This window comes from Cryptotermes secundus, unplaced genomic scaffold, assembly GCF_002891405.2.
Source record: "Cryptotermes secundus unplaced genomic scaffold, Csec_1.0 scaffold620, whole genome shotgun sequence".
Lineage (NCBI taxonomy): Eukaryota > Metazoa > Arthropoda > Insecta > Blattodea > Kalotermitidae > Cryptotermes > Cryptotermes secundus.
Genome location: NW_019723312.1, coordinates 165,135 through 179,698, shown reverse-complemented (window position 1 = coordinate 179,698; position 14,564 = coordinate 165,135). Strand labels below are relative to the sequence as shown.

The window sequence follows — 14,564 nt, the reverse complement described above, 5'->3', positions numbered from 1 at the left end:
CATATTATAAGGTAAGGTTATAAAACCACCTTTTAAGATCATTTTAGTGAAAGTTTCATGTTCCTATCTCATAGAATTTAAGAACAATGATGAATAAATAATTTTCGAGCAAAATTTAAATGGCCGGCTGAATATATTACCGCAGGAGCCGCGGCCGCGGAATTTAAATGACCACGTCAAAGGGTTAACTCTTACAGACGCGACTACAAGCAACTGTAGCGCTATCGCTAAATCATACCCTCTGCAGTTCACTGCAGCATGCGCTCTCTTTTCAGTATGCTGCATCTTCATCTGTTGTCACCTGGTAATGGCTTCCAATGCCATAGCTTTCTCACCTTCCATATTCACGTCCTTACTAGCTTTCGACTGTCTTACAACTAACTCAGCATTGCTATGCAATGACTAACAACAGTGGGGGGCTCCTCTGCCTCCCATGCCTTCCCCAGGGACAACCGTCTGTGACCACCTCTGACGGGTCCCTCTTCCAACTGCTAACTGCAGACTAACTACTCTCAATATCTCTAGACTCTTAACTACTCTAAACTGACTGACTTGTCCTGTTGGTACTCATGATACAGCCTTGGGATGGACCCAACAGAAAACACCGCTTCCAACAGTTCTTCTGTTGTTGTGTGATGTCACTATCCATGCAGATGGTATAGAAGACACTGTTCCCAACTGTACTCCCATTGGTCATTTTTCACTGCTTGACATATTCCATTGTTTTGTTTCTGGTTATTGTGCCATTGCCTAGTAACGGACATGCCACAGCATATCTTATAGGCATGTGAAAGATAACTTTTCAATTGAGACAAGACCAACGAATTTTAAGAATGAAGTGAATGAGAATTTTTGCTGCTGGATCAGTATTTTTGCTAACTGTGGTTTATGACATATGCCACGCTTTCTCACAGTGTGTTACTTATTCCTTTATGCTGACGTCATGCACAGAAAGGCAGACAGAATCTTTGGGAGCAGTAAGAAGGGGAGAAGGACCGCCGATGAGCTGATTTGTGTTAGTGTTGCCGCCAAGAATTACAGTTCTGAAGAATCGGTAGTTTGCCTGCTGTTGCAGAAGCAGTTACATGAAAAGTCTCAAACTCAAAGACAGTTAAATCAGTGTCTGCATTGGGATCAGAACTCTCTTTCGCAGTTAAATGAGCATTTGAGTCTCATGCATGCCTAATATTTTAGTTATCCCCAGATTTTAAAAATGAGTTGTTTTGTATTGTGATTGTGATGCTGTGTAGTTAGGTAGACTAGAGCAACCTGCTGCCTACAGTTTCACTCTGTCTTTTTATCTTTTATTGTTTTCGCATGTTTCTTTATGACTTTCTTGGTTAAATTGGTTTTCTTAGTATTCGTTATTTTGAGAAAAAGTATTTTCTCTCAACAAATTTAACAACAGTGTTGGATTTGAGCTTCTCATACTGATGATTGTGATGAGTACAGTTGTTTATGCAATAATACGTGGTGCAATCCAAAAGTTCCTGAAATTTGAATTTTGTGCGCGAATGGTTATGAGTACATTGAAATACTGCTAGGTGTCTCCCCACACATCCTTTTTGAATCAGTGTGGCAAGCGGTGTCGAGTTGAGTGGTTGGGTTTATTGTTTTTGAACGTATTTCCATTGTTGTGTTTCTGTGAGTTTGTGGTTTTGCGATGGCTGACCTGAGAGAGCAGCGTGTCTGTATAAAGTTTTGTTTCAAACTTGGGGAAACCGCTGCAGAAATGCACCAAATGTTGAAGCAAGCTTTTGGTGAAAACAGTTTAGCCCAGATACAAACTTACAAGTGGTATAAGCGTTTTAAAAATGGCCAAACATTGACTGATAATGACGATCGTTCGAGATGGCCGTCAACGGGCAAAACACCAGAAAATGTTGCGAAAGTTAGGGATCTGATTCTGCAAGATCGTAGACAGACCATCCAAGACCTCTGTAACACCTTGGGACTAAGTTATGGTACATGTCAACGAATTTTGTCAGAGGAGCTGAACATGAGGATTGCGGCGAAGTTTGTGCCACGACTGCTGCAAAATGAATAGAAGCAGCATCACTTGGAAGTCTGCAGGGAACTTCAACAGCAGCTTCAAGAAGATCCAAACTTTCTTTTGAAGGTTGTCACTGGTGACGAAAGTTGGGTTTATGGCTATGACCTTGAAAGTAAGCAGCAATCGTTGCAATGGAAGAGCACTTCTTCACCTTGGTCAAAAAAGCTCGACAAGTCAAGTGCAACGTTAAGTCCATGTTGATCTGTTTTTTTTATATTGGTGGGATTGTTTATGAGGAGTTTGTCCCTCCTGGTCAGACAGTCAATAAAGAGTTCTATAGCAATGTTCTAAGGCATTTGAGGGAGGACATGAGGAGAAAACGTCCAGAGAAGTGGTGCACGAACGACTGGGTACTCCACCATGACAACGCACGACTGCATATGGCTTACATTCTGCAGGAATTTTTGGCTAAAAACAAGATGGCAGTTGTTCCCACCCAACGTTCTCACCAGAGTTAGCTCCATGAGACTTCTTTCTCTTCCCCAAGATGAAAATCAAGTTGAAGGGGCAAAGATTTGATACAGTTGAGGAAATTGAAGCGGAAATGCAGATGGTACTAAACACCCTAACAAAGAAAGACTTCCAGGATGCATTTCAAAAGTGGCAGAAACTCTGGGATCAGTGTATGCGCTCCCAAGGGGACTGCTTTAAAGGTGATGGTGCAGAATAAGATACAGGTAAGATGTAATAGTTTTTATTAATATATTTTGGGAACTTTTGGATTGCATGACGTATTACATAGTGGAGCCGAGATAGCGTAGTCAGTATAGCAATTAACTACAGGCTGGATGACTGAGGGGTCGGAGTTTGAGCCCCGGTAGGGACAAGAATTTTCTCTTCTCCAAGTCTTCCAGACTGGCTCTGGGGTCACCCCACCTCCTATCCATTGGGTACCTGGGGTAAAGCGGCTGGGGTGTGGAGCTGACCACTCACCTCCAGCTAGTGCTGAGGACAGAAAATGTGGATCTGTACATCCGCTGCCCTATATGCCTTCATGGCATATTGCTCATTTAGTTAAGCACATGGACTAAAAAAAAATATGTAGTTTGGAGAATGTGTTGCCACAAATCAAACAAGATCCTGAACATGGAGGTAGTATGTTCCTTTGAAATGGCAGACTATCTCTGAACTACAAACTGTACAACACTGAAGACAATACTCTTCAGACAGAACTAGACAACAGGTCCAGCCTGAGTGCATAAAATGGCTCTCAAACGGTGCTGCAAGATTAACAGTGCTTAAAAATCAGCTGCTACAAGTTTGCCAGATTGTATCAGTATTGTATATTATCATGGAGTCATGCTAATTATGAATTTTTCCAAGATGTTCATTAGGTGTTATGTGAAATTAATTGGAAGAAATTGCCTGGAATGTCCAGCAGACGCTTCTCATAAAGTATTTTTTGACATGACTGACTACCATTCTTACGGAGGAGGACAATACTGACACAGACTTTGGGAAATTCAAGGCTACTCTGATGTGATGCATGAAAGTCAGTTGGTGAGTTGCATGCAGCTTGCGTGCCTTGAATTGGACAGCCCTGGTTTAGATTATTGAACTCTCTTGTATGAAAGTTTTATGAGACCTGTACATTAAGTGACCTTTTTTCTGTAACAGACTTTGATCAGCAAGTGCAAGACAGTAAGTATAAGGCTGAGGATGCTCTACTTATGGTGCCAAAGATACGAGAGCTGATAGCTGATGCGGAAAACAAGACAGGTGATGCCAGACAGGCGTTAGCTGGAGCAGAGCACAACGCTCAGATTGCTCGTGACACCGCTCAAGAAGCGCAGCAGAAATACGCGGAACAGGCTTCTCATGTACGTCCCCACAAATGTTTTATGAGATCTTACAAGCCTGCATGAATTATGAGTGCCAGGCAGCCATGCCACTATAAATTTTCATGATGGCTTTAGAATATTCTTTCTGTTTTGTTACTACTGGCACATGGCCCCTATATGATGATGGGGAAAATCATTTTTTCCTTTTCTCTGTCCCTTGCATACCTTTATCTCCTTTACCTCCTGGCTCTCTTACTGCTTTCTCCTGCTTTTGAATTGTCACTCCAGTCATTATTCCTGTCCCCTTTGCACCCTCTCTGCATTAAAACTGTTCCCTTGCTCTGTTCTTGCATTTTCTTATCTCCTCTTTTTTCTCCATATTCCTTTCCCATCTTTTTATTTGTCTGTCTATTGCTATTCTTCTCCCCATTTTAGTAATGGAACATTGTGTTTTCCTCAGCATCTGATAGGGACTGTTTGCTGTTTATGTAGATGTGTCCTTTCCTTTTATAACAAATAAGCATATTTCTTGGCCAAGGTATTCTATCTGTAAGGGACATGCAGTAGCATGGTTGAGGCACTATGCTACAAGCTGGAAGGTCGCAGGTTTAATTCCTGATGAAATCACTGGATTTCTTAATTGACCTAATCCTTCCAGCCGCACTATGGCCTTGGGGTCGACCAGCCTCTAACAGATATGAGTAACTGGAATCTTCCTGTGGGCAAAAGGTGGCCGACCGGCATGTAAGGCTGACAACCTCACCGCTGTGAGCCCATTTTCTAGAAAATATGGGGACCTCGACGTCTCACAACCCTATGGGCCTTCACAGCCCGTTACAGGGATAGCTTTACCTTTTTTACCTTTAGATATTTTGTCCTTTGTTCTGGCACCTAGTTTTTGAGATGTAGGAAGTGTATACAGGTCTGACAAATTTATTATGTGTTGTTCTTTTTGGGTTACATCCTGATTCAAACAGAACATCAGTAAGCAATGAGGTAAACTAACAGATTGACCATCCTATAGTGTAGGTGGTTGGTTAGTGGCTTTATACTGTGGAGCCTTAGGTTAAGCATAAGGCTGTCATGCTGGATATCATTTCCCTATTCATCATTCTTGTCATCAGGGCCTGGTACATAAGCCCATGTAAGGCCACAGTACTAGGAGACTTGATCTCTCTGAACTCCTGTCGTTATCATCATAATTTAATAATTTGTTATGTTAATTATAGCAATCAATCTTTTACATCATGTTAGGAGGCAGATTTAATCCGTCAAGGAGCTGATCAAACCAAAAATGATGCCAGCAAAGTGCGTGACGAAGCAGAGGCACTGGAAGGTCGTGTTGCAGTGACTGCAAACAAAATCAAGGAACTTGACGCTCTTGCAGCTCAGGACGAAGAACTTACGACGATGGTGAGTACAGCAGTTGCTGGGTGCTGGATTCTTTCTGCACTAAACTGTGTGATATCCCAGAAGACAAGTTTTATAAAATAGTGCAGCACGTAGATTCTGATCTTCTGAAATATGACATTGTGTAGTAGTGTATGTAGATACCAACGTCTTCAAGCCTGAAGAATGAGGCGATATGTTCCTCCAAAACATTGTTATCCACCTACAAAGCTAGTGAATGTGGACATGGCAGAGATAAGCAGTTCTCATATGTAACCATCGGTGGCCAGCAGCTGTGTTCATGACTAATAAGTAAGTTTTTTGTAAGATTTGAGATTTTCACAGTGGTGACTATGAAGAATGCCATCTTCTGCAAGGAAGTCCCACTAAATTGATGGGGAAAAAACATTTTTAGTTGTGAAAGAATGTCTAGTGAGCATATTCCCATTTAATAAGCTGCTTTAAATGATAGTAGTCACATTTTCTTTGCTCTTTGCTTTGAATTGTAAACTAATAACAGTCCGCTTTACATGACGTCCTTCTCATGTAAAAGGTTTATGTTGTTTTGATTTGTGTGGTCACATAACGCTTTTGTAACCTTCAAGTTCTGCTACAGGAAATTTTTGCTTCAGAGCCACTCACTAGTTTAGACAAATAAGAAAAGATTACTATAAAAGTATGATATATCTGCAAATTAAGAGTGACAGTGTTTCCAAACTCTGCAGAATCTGTGTTTTATTGTTACTATTTATGCTTTTTACCCAGGCAAAAAATAAAGTTGGCCAAGCCAAAAGTAAATCAGCAAATGCCACAAGACAAGTTGAGAAAGCACTGGATGATGTACAAGCCATCATTGAGGAACTGAACCGGTTGCCTAACATAGGTAAGATGTTATTTTCTGCTTGGAGAATATGATCATGTCATCTTCACAAGCCATAATAATTGTCATGTATAAGGGTGTGACTAATAATAATGGGTTCTGGATTTGATGATTGTTTTTATTGGCACTTCTTTACAATTACAGTCGATTATAAGAGCTCTGAATGAATTATGACTCCTGTCTGACGAATGCTGCCCGAAGAAGTTCTCGCGACTGAAATCTCCTGGACTGAACTAACTACCATGAAGACTGAATATAGATCACCAGCTTGAACAGTTAGTTGTTATTCTGTGTTATCTGTTGTAGCAGATACTACTGAGCCATTGCTTAGGAAATTGACTACCACTACTGCTGCTATTCTGGTGTTTAGGAGGTGTTTACGGAGCCGTTGCCTAGCAGTGGGTTATTTCATCACATCATCATGTAATCAATCATCAAGAATCTTCGAGTGGTCAGGATGTTGGGCCACTTGTTTACACGTTCCTGTATCATTCACACAGCGATCTCAGCGGTCTTTTTCAATTTCTTGTTCCAATTGGTTTTTATTCTGAAATTTGTTTTGCTTTTAATTCTTTAAATGTCTTTATTTTTTAAGTTCCAATTATTTTTGTATAATTCTGGTTTCGCTTAGTGGGGGTTGGAGTCCAGATGGATCCACTCATCATGGTGGCCACTGATTGGCCTATTGTACCTACCCTGGGTGATTCCGTATTCTGTATTGAGGGGGTGGGTTTCCCCATGCACTTAGACCGGTTACTGGTCCATTGTGCGTCCCCCTTTAATTTCTACTGTCTCCATACCCTATTGGTACTGGTGCTTACTATCAGCCCCTTTCTGCCAGCGAGGTTCCAACCTCTTACTGGCAGTGGTATCTAATAGTTAGTCCCTTTCTGTCAGCGAGGTCATCCCTTTTCTGCCAGCAAGGTTTCTACCCTCTACTTGGTAGTGGTATCTAATACTTTAGTCCCTTTCTGCCAGAGACATCCCCCCTCCTCTGGCAGTGGTACCTGATACTTCCCCCATCTACCGGAGGAATTGGAAACTAGTTGGGTGGGAAACTTGGCCAAATTTTGCTCAGAGGTGTCCTAGAGACATGAGGTTCTTTTACATGCCGTAAATCTATGACACGGGACCCACGGCTTAAAGTCCCTCCCGGAGGACTTGTTCCCTGAATTTTTCCGCCCTTAAAAATTCCACGACCTCCGCCGGGTTTTTGAACCCGCGTACCTTGAGTCATGAGGTGGGAACGTTACCCCTAGACTACGGAGGCCGCTTACCCCGGGTGATTATGATGATGGAGAATTTGGTGGAATGAAGATTGGCAGGTAAACCGAAGTACTCAGAGAAAACCCGCCCCAGCACCTCTTTATCCACAACAAATCCTACTTGACCAGACCCGGGATCGAACCTGGGCTGCCGCGGTGGGATAATTGTGGTTTAGTCTTTTACTTCAATTGTCCAGCATCCACTCACATGTGAAAGTGTCTGTAATTGTTCCAACTTAGTTCAGGAAGTGTCAGCTGCAGTCTTGGAGAGGACAAAGTTCGTCCTGTGTGAGGATTTTTGTGGGTCACCCAGTTCCTCTGGATAGTTGCTGGTATAGTACATTGAATTACACCACAAGTTCTTCCTTCCGTGTACTTTCCTTTCCTTTGTTTACTTATCATCTTCAGCTCTGCACTGTGAGCATATGGGATGCAGCGCGATGCTGCTAATGATAGTGATAGTCGTAACAGAAAGGCTGACCTGTAAGGACTGTGCAAGTTCCATACATTTGCATCGGAACATTTTATGATTAAGTCCGCGATGGAGCTAGTATGGTCTAGGGTGGTGCCCTGATGCTCTTTCTAGTGCCTGCGCTCTATCCTGACATTTGTATTAGAGACACTAATCTGAAATTCAAAGTTCTTGTGAGTCTTGTGATTTCTGTCTTCTGAGGTAGAAGTGTGAGGGCATTTAAGTATGTGCTTTTCGTGAGCTGTTCAGCTCTGCATTTCAAAATGTAGAGCTCTCATTTGGCAATGAGAATGTAATCATTTCTGTAAATGTGAATTGACATACCAGACTGCCCTGACACTTTTATTTTTGGGGCTGCATCTCTGGTCGTGATGAAGTGCAAGACGGATACTAAATGGAAAGACAGGAAGGAGTGAAGTGTTCTAAAATTGTAAGTCTCAGATAAAGAAACGGTGATGCAGCAGTCTGAGTGTCCCGATTGTCCAGCACTTGAACCGGTGGATGCTGCCCCTGGGCTAGTATTTTGTGTTTGAGAGTTTGACACCTTGCTTATAATGTTCAGAACATTTGGTCCTCGGCAAGACGATGAACTGGGACTCTATACCCTGTGTATCCTTTTGTTATGATTTAGATCCTGTGTTACTGGATGATCTGCAGTTACGACTGGATAGAGCAGAGGAAGAATTCCGGGTAGCGAATCTTGACGGGCGCATCCAGGAACTGAAGGACGCCAGAATTTCACAGGTGAGACGTCTGAATTGGTGGCAGAAGCAAGATGGTGAGGACTGATGGGTGTGGAGGAGGAAGTCTGTAGACAGTTGAGGAAGACGTACACCCCCTCCCCAACACATACACACTCCTCTCCTCTGCACACACACTCTTTCTCTCTCTTTCACACACAAACAAACACACGCACTACTGCCTCCATCATCAGGGTAGATTATCTCGGCAGTATGTCATCACTAAACATTGCTACCAACGTAGCAGACTACAACATGATCTGGTAGAAACTGACTGAAGTTTCGGAAGAAAATATTGCCTCCTCTCAAAAGTAGCTGTGTTTCTGACCTGCTTGTTTGACTCACTCTTCACCTCTGAAGATATATTCCCACATAATGGCAGTTTCTCTGCTGAACTATGTGGCGTTACATGCAATAATTTCTCAATTTGTAATTTACTCAACAGACACAATGGGTAAAGAACTACCAAGATCAAGTGGATATGCTGCAGGCAGATGTACAGAATATCGAGGATATCAGCAACTCACTGCCCGACGGATGTTGGAAACGGGTGCAGCTTGAACCTTAGCATTACTTCTCATCGCAAGTAGCCATTTTGTAAAGTGAAGTTGGAAGTACAGTGCTACAGCACTGGAATTTACCAAGAGTACTGCTAAACGTGTCTTGAACATCGAGGTTGGAGATGTGTGTGGTTATTTACGGCAGTCATGTCAGTAGCTCACTTGTACTGACGAACAGAACGATTATACAAAGAGACCAAAAATTACTGTGATGAGGGCAATAATGAATTGTTTGTGTAGTATAATTTGTAGTCCATTTTCAGCACATTCATGGCTCAGCTGTAAGTTTGACTGTTACCATTTGAGCGGACAATGTTCTTACTGCATCGCTTAAAATTCCAAATATTCTAGCAATACAAACTGAAGTATATTTTTATATCCTGTGGACCAATTTTGGTATGAATTATCCTCTGGATTGCTGCAGTGGTCTTTATATATGAGTACAGTATAGGTTCTGTTGCAAGACACACATACCAAAGAATGCAGTCGCTTTGACTATCACATTTTTGTCTTGTAAGTATTTTACAGGCATTATGTCTTGAATTAGTTGGATGGCATGGAACATCTGCTTGATGCTGCAGATGTCACAGTAATATCACAGCTGTTACGGATAACATTATGTGGTATGTGGTAAGTTAAAAACCTTTAATCTGCTTGAGAAGATAAGTTTAATTTTTTTTCATGAACTTCGATCTTTGATGGATGTGCCATATTTTGATAAGGTTTATTATTGTAATATGTCTGCTAGTATTTAACCAAACAAGTATAACAGGGTAATTTTTAATATGTAGTTCTACACAAAACTTCAAACTGCTTTCAATTTTAAATAAGTATGTAATAACAAGTAAGGAATTCCTAAAATGAAGGAAGTGTCATATATTTGAGTTGTCTGTTACATATTTGAAGGACTCAACTAGTTGGTAAAGTTGATTCAAATCAATTTCACATTGATGTAGTGTTCTGTCGCAGCTAAAGCTTTGTCTCCTGCTCACAAGAACAATTACAGGAACTAGACAATCCAATAAAGTTTTCCTTTGCTTTAATGGTTATGTATAACCCTCACCCTGATTTGAGAAACATCAGTTTGGGGAACAAGTATGCCATATATTCAGGCAAATATAGTACTTGAATTTAAGACATCATTATCAGTGTGGAGGTTTGGGTCTTCGGGTCGACTCTCTTCCTCTACCCAGTAGGTTGATCCTTCCACCACAGGTTCTGCCTTAAAATGAACCTACTTCATGTAGAGTTTGAACAGCCCTTAACACATGATAAATCAAGTGCAACATTATGGAGGAATTTTGGAAAAGAGATGAGGAAGGTTATACTGGCAAGATTTCATAATGTGGCCAGTAAAGTGATGTTACTTTATGACAGAAAATGTTGGGCTCTGGATAAAGCATAAGGACGACATGTTGAGGCAACACAGATGGAAATTCCTCGGACCATTAGCTAGAGTAATGAGAAGAGACAGTTTCCGAAACAAAAACATTTGACAGCAATTTTGGATAGGTAGCATGATCCAGAAATTGTAAAGTACCATCACAGATTGAAGATCGTCTGCTGACAGCAGCAAAGGAATTTGTAGATTCCAAGGACAAAGAGGCTTAAGAGTGTATGGAAACGGACAGGAGAACCAATGATGTGGTTTGCTTTGGAATGGGGAACAGACTTCATGGACCTTGTGAGGAAGAGGAAGAAGAAAAATATGTAGGTATGTGATGAGGTTCCATTCTGTCCATGTGGGGTGTCCAGTTACTTTTGCAGAATCTGCCAGCAAAAATGAGACCATGTGTTATACGCTGTGCAGTCTGTAGCTGGCAAAATCTCTGTATTCCCTTGCAGTAGTCCAGCCATTATGTTCACACAAATGTTGATAGTAATGATCTTCACTAGTGACAAGTGTTGGCTGATAGACCAGAGGGTGCTAGAGAGGAATGCAGTGGGAGGCAGAGGGGATTAATCCTCAAGTCCTATCATGCCTGCCATTCATGGAACTTCTTTTCACCATCTCAGTATTGTAACTCTTTCAAGATATTGTATTTACTTGGAAAGGACTCGAGTAACAGAACCAATTGTTTACTCTGTAACAAGACAAGTGGCAGGTCAGAGATGAGCCCCAACTTAAGCCCCTGACTGCCAGACCTTGCCATAGAACTACATACTAGGAACACCAAGGTTACTTCAGGGTACGTGCAGTTGGCACACAGAAACTGACAATATTCCTCAGTTTATTCTCAAGTGGCTACAGGTATTGATACTGTGAAGCCTGTTATTTCATCTGAACATCACTGTGTTACACTTGATGTCATCTGTTGACAGAAATGCTATGCTAAATGATTACCATCGAGCCAGTCTCTTTGGCTGTGGTAGTTTTAATGCATGTGTGTTGAGTCATCTTCATCAGCCCAAGGCATGCATAGGGTCAAAGACTGAAGATGTGACAGTGTGCTGCTTGGTCAGGGCTATCAGGCTCTTCAGGGGTTGGTGATAGATAAGCATGGTGCAATGGTGGCATGATGAGAGTAAGGGAAATTTGAAGAAAGTAAAAACTTATGTGAACGAAAACAATTTTAGTCAGAATAGTCAGTGGAATTCAAAATGGGCATGCATGAATTGGAAGTTACATGTCTTGCTGCTGAGCTAACCTACTCACCCCATTAAGGAACCCTTCTATACAAAATTAAATTATACACTTTATGTTAATATTTTTTAAATTGCTATTCAGGGTACATCTTCACTGATTTTCCTCAACAATTTGAAGCCTTTGTGTAGTTCTGTAATTTACTTAAAAGAAACCCTGTACCATAGACTTAAGTTTTGTTTAAAGAACAACTTCCATGTTTGTATGATGATTCAAGGTACACTCCTTTATCAAAAAGATGCAATATTCTTGTGTACTGAAACACAGTTACAAATCTTGAGTACCTTGTAATATTATTTTTATACCAAAGATGTTAAAATAAATGTTCTCTTGTGTATTGAACTACAGTTCTTTGATGAGACATGCATGGTATTTTTACAATTTGTTAATTTTAATTTAACAGAGAAGATATGTTGGTTGATATTGTATCATTCACTGCCACTAGTTGATGTATTTGTTTGTCTTGTATCTTCATGTCTCTAGTTCATAACACTTCAGAGCCACAGAGAAGTATTGTAGTAGAAATATGTGTGTATGTTTCATTCAGGATAATAAACACTAAATGAGATGAAATACTAAATAGAATTTGTCTAAACAATTTTTGAGGATTTTATAATCTTGAAATACATCAAATCATGTTTCACTACATAATTCCCACCTACTGTAAGTATTACACACTCATTTCTCAACATGAAAATAAGAACAGGTACATCCTGTGTATTCTGTTTGTACATGTGAAAGTTTGAAATCAAATAAACGAGTTCTATCACAGTTATCTGAAAGGTAAATATTGTGGTTGTTACCGCTCGCTCTCCCTTTGGTTTCTGTTGTTGGGTGGGGTTCTGGTAGGCAATGAAATTCTTTCTCGGGGTCGTTATACGGGTCTTGGATCATGAGGAGACAAAGGATAATAATGTTACGCCGAGACACATTACATTTACTCACTGTTTAATATATTATCATATGTTGAAACACGTCTGTCCGTAGGAATGACACACATTACATTTACTCACTGTTTAATATTATCATATACTGAAACACGTCTGTCCGTAGGAATGACCGAATGAGAACTCCACTAGAAGCTCGGACTATATCGTTGGGTTTTGGGACATAAATTCTCCCACCCTCGCAGATATAGTCCATCATTGCTTCTGATTCGGTCATTCAAAAGGAAGGCGGTATTACAAGTTTAAACCCTCCAGTACCCTTCTTAAAAATTACACCTTTGAAACTGCTGGTCCAGCGATATTCTCAATGATTCTTGAGACCTCGCTAGACTGCAGCTGCAAAGTGTAACATTACAGACACTATGCGGCATCTTTTACTCATAAGATATATATATATTTGCTTCACGTAACAGCGACACTATGGCGCCACTGTTATGTGCCACAGGGATATAAGTGTCAGTTGTTTATAAGCTGCTTACTCCAAGTCTTGCTCTTAATATTTCAATTTAAGCACTAAATTAAATTGGACGACTTCATGGTCTTCTGGGTTGTCATATCATGTACAGTCTTCCAACTATGACAAGGTGAGGCAGTTACCAGGGTCCGCTTTGTACTATGTAAGCTGAAAACATTGACATGAGGTGTTAAAGAAAATTTTGCCCTTTCCGTTGCTGTATTGTCCTTAAACAGTAGAATGGTTAAGATCGGCTTGTTCTGCCCACAACTTGCCTTTCCCTATGTTCGTTGGAAGAAGTCTGGGGTTTGCCCGTTTACAGGGCTGCACTGTGACGTGAACCAGAAGACCACACATCTACCGTACTGTGTGGTGCTTAATTAACAGTGCAGTCATACCGTGTAGCATTAGATGGTAGTATAAGTAGTGAATATGGATGTAAAATAAATCAACTGTGGAGTAATTTGATATATTATATTATTATCATCCTAGAGGGACTGAGGAAGGCCAAGAAAAACTTTAGTCAGGACAATTGGTGTTGTGGTTGAGATTTGAACCAAGTACTTCCCAAACAGAATTAGAAGTGGTATCACTTGAGCATACTTACTTTTTAGTTTTGTGTTCACTGTATTATTTTACACAACCAGTGCTTGTACATAACTTTCTGCAGATGACATGCAATATTTTATCATTTATGAGACCACTTCAGAACTTCATTATGAGGTGAGATTTCAGCTATACCGTTATTATACACTTATACATTGAATATGAACATTTTGAGGAGTATTGATGGAAAGGCAAGAAGGGATGAAACTAAAAATGAAATTTGAAAAGAAGGTACTGCTGTTGAAAATTTGTTAATAGAGTTAGAAGAGAAATGATCACAATAGTTTGGCCATGTAAAAAGAATGGATCCAAAGGAGGGCATTAAAAGAGTAGACACTCAACATTTGTGAGGTTTATGCTCTTGTAAACTCACATGAATGTGGAATTCATGGATGTTGGAAACATAATTTAGTGAAGAAAGTGAGGTTAGATGACATGACAAAATATAGGGAGTGAACAGATTGATATAACATAATCAACAACTAGTAATACATTATATATTAAATATATGTTAGTAATAATAACAACAATATACTGTGATTTTGAAGTCCAAATAGTCCAGAGAGAATGATTAAAGTGGGGTGAGGCTGGTAAAGGCAGAGAGTTTAGGCTTAGAGAACCTGGTGATAGTCATTTATTTTTCTTTTCTCTGCAGTTTCTTTTCAATAAAAGTCAAAATAGGGGAAGGACACAGAATCAATCTCCCTCCTAAATTTTGCGTCTTCTCTTCATAAGAGGATCACATTCCACCACTCAGCCTCTTAAGCTACAAA

General features: G+C 40.4%; 1 protein-coding gene across 2 annotated transcripts in view; it reads left to right on the top strand.

Moving 5' to 3' along the window:
* Window positions 1–12,559, top strand: part of LOC111861803 (laminin subunit gamma-1) — a 149,159-nt gene extending 136,600 nt beyond the window's left edge. For both annotated transcript variants that reach the window (XM_023846667.2, XM_023846668.2), the window contains 5 exons: window positions 3,671–3,873; window positions 5,089–5,247; window positions 5,989–6,106; window positions 8,472–8,584; window positions 9,026–12,559. In XM_023846667.2, coding sequence (XP_023702435.1) covers window positions 3,671–3,873; window positions 5,089–5,247; window positions 5,989–6,106; window positions 8,472–8,584; window positions 9,026–9,148 — 716 coding nt within the window. In that variant the 3' untranslated portion in view covers window positions 9,149–12,559. The remainder of the gene's footprint in view (window positions 1–3,670; window positions 3,874–5,088; window positions 5,248–5,988; window positions 6,107–8,471; window positions 8,585–9,025) is intronic.
* Window positions 12,560–14,564: the final 2,005 nt, after the last annotated feature.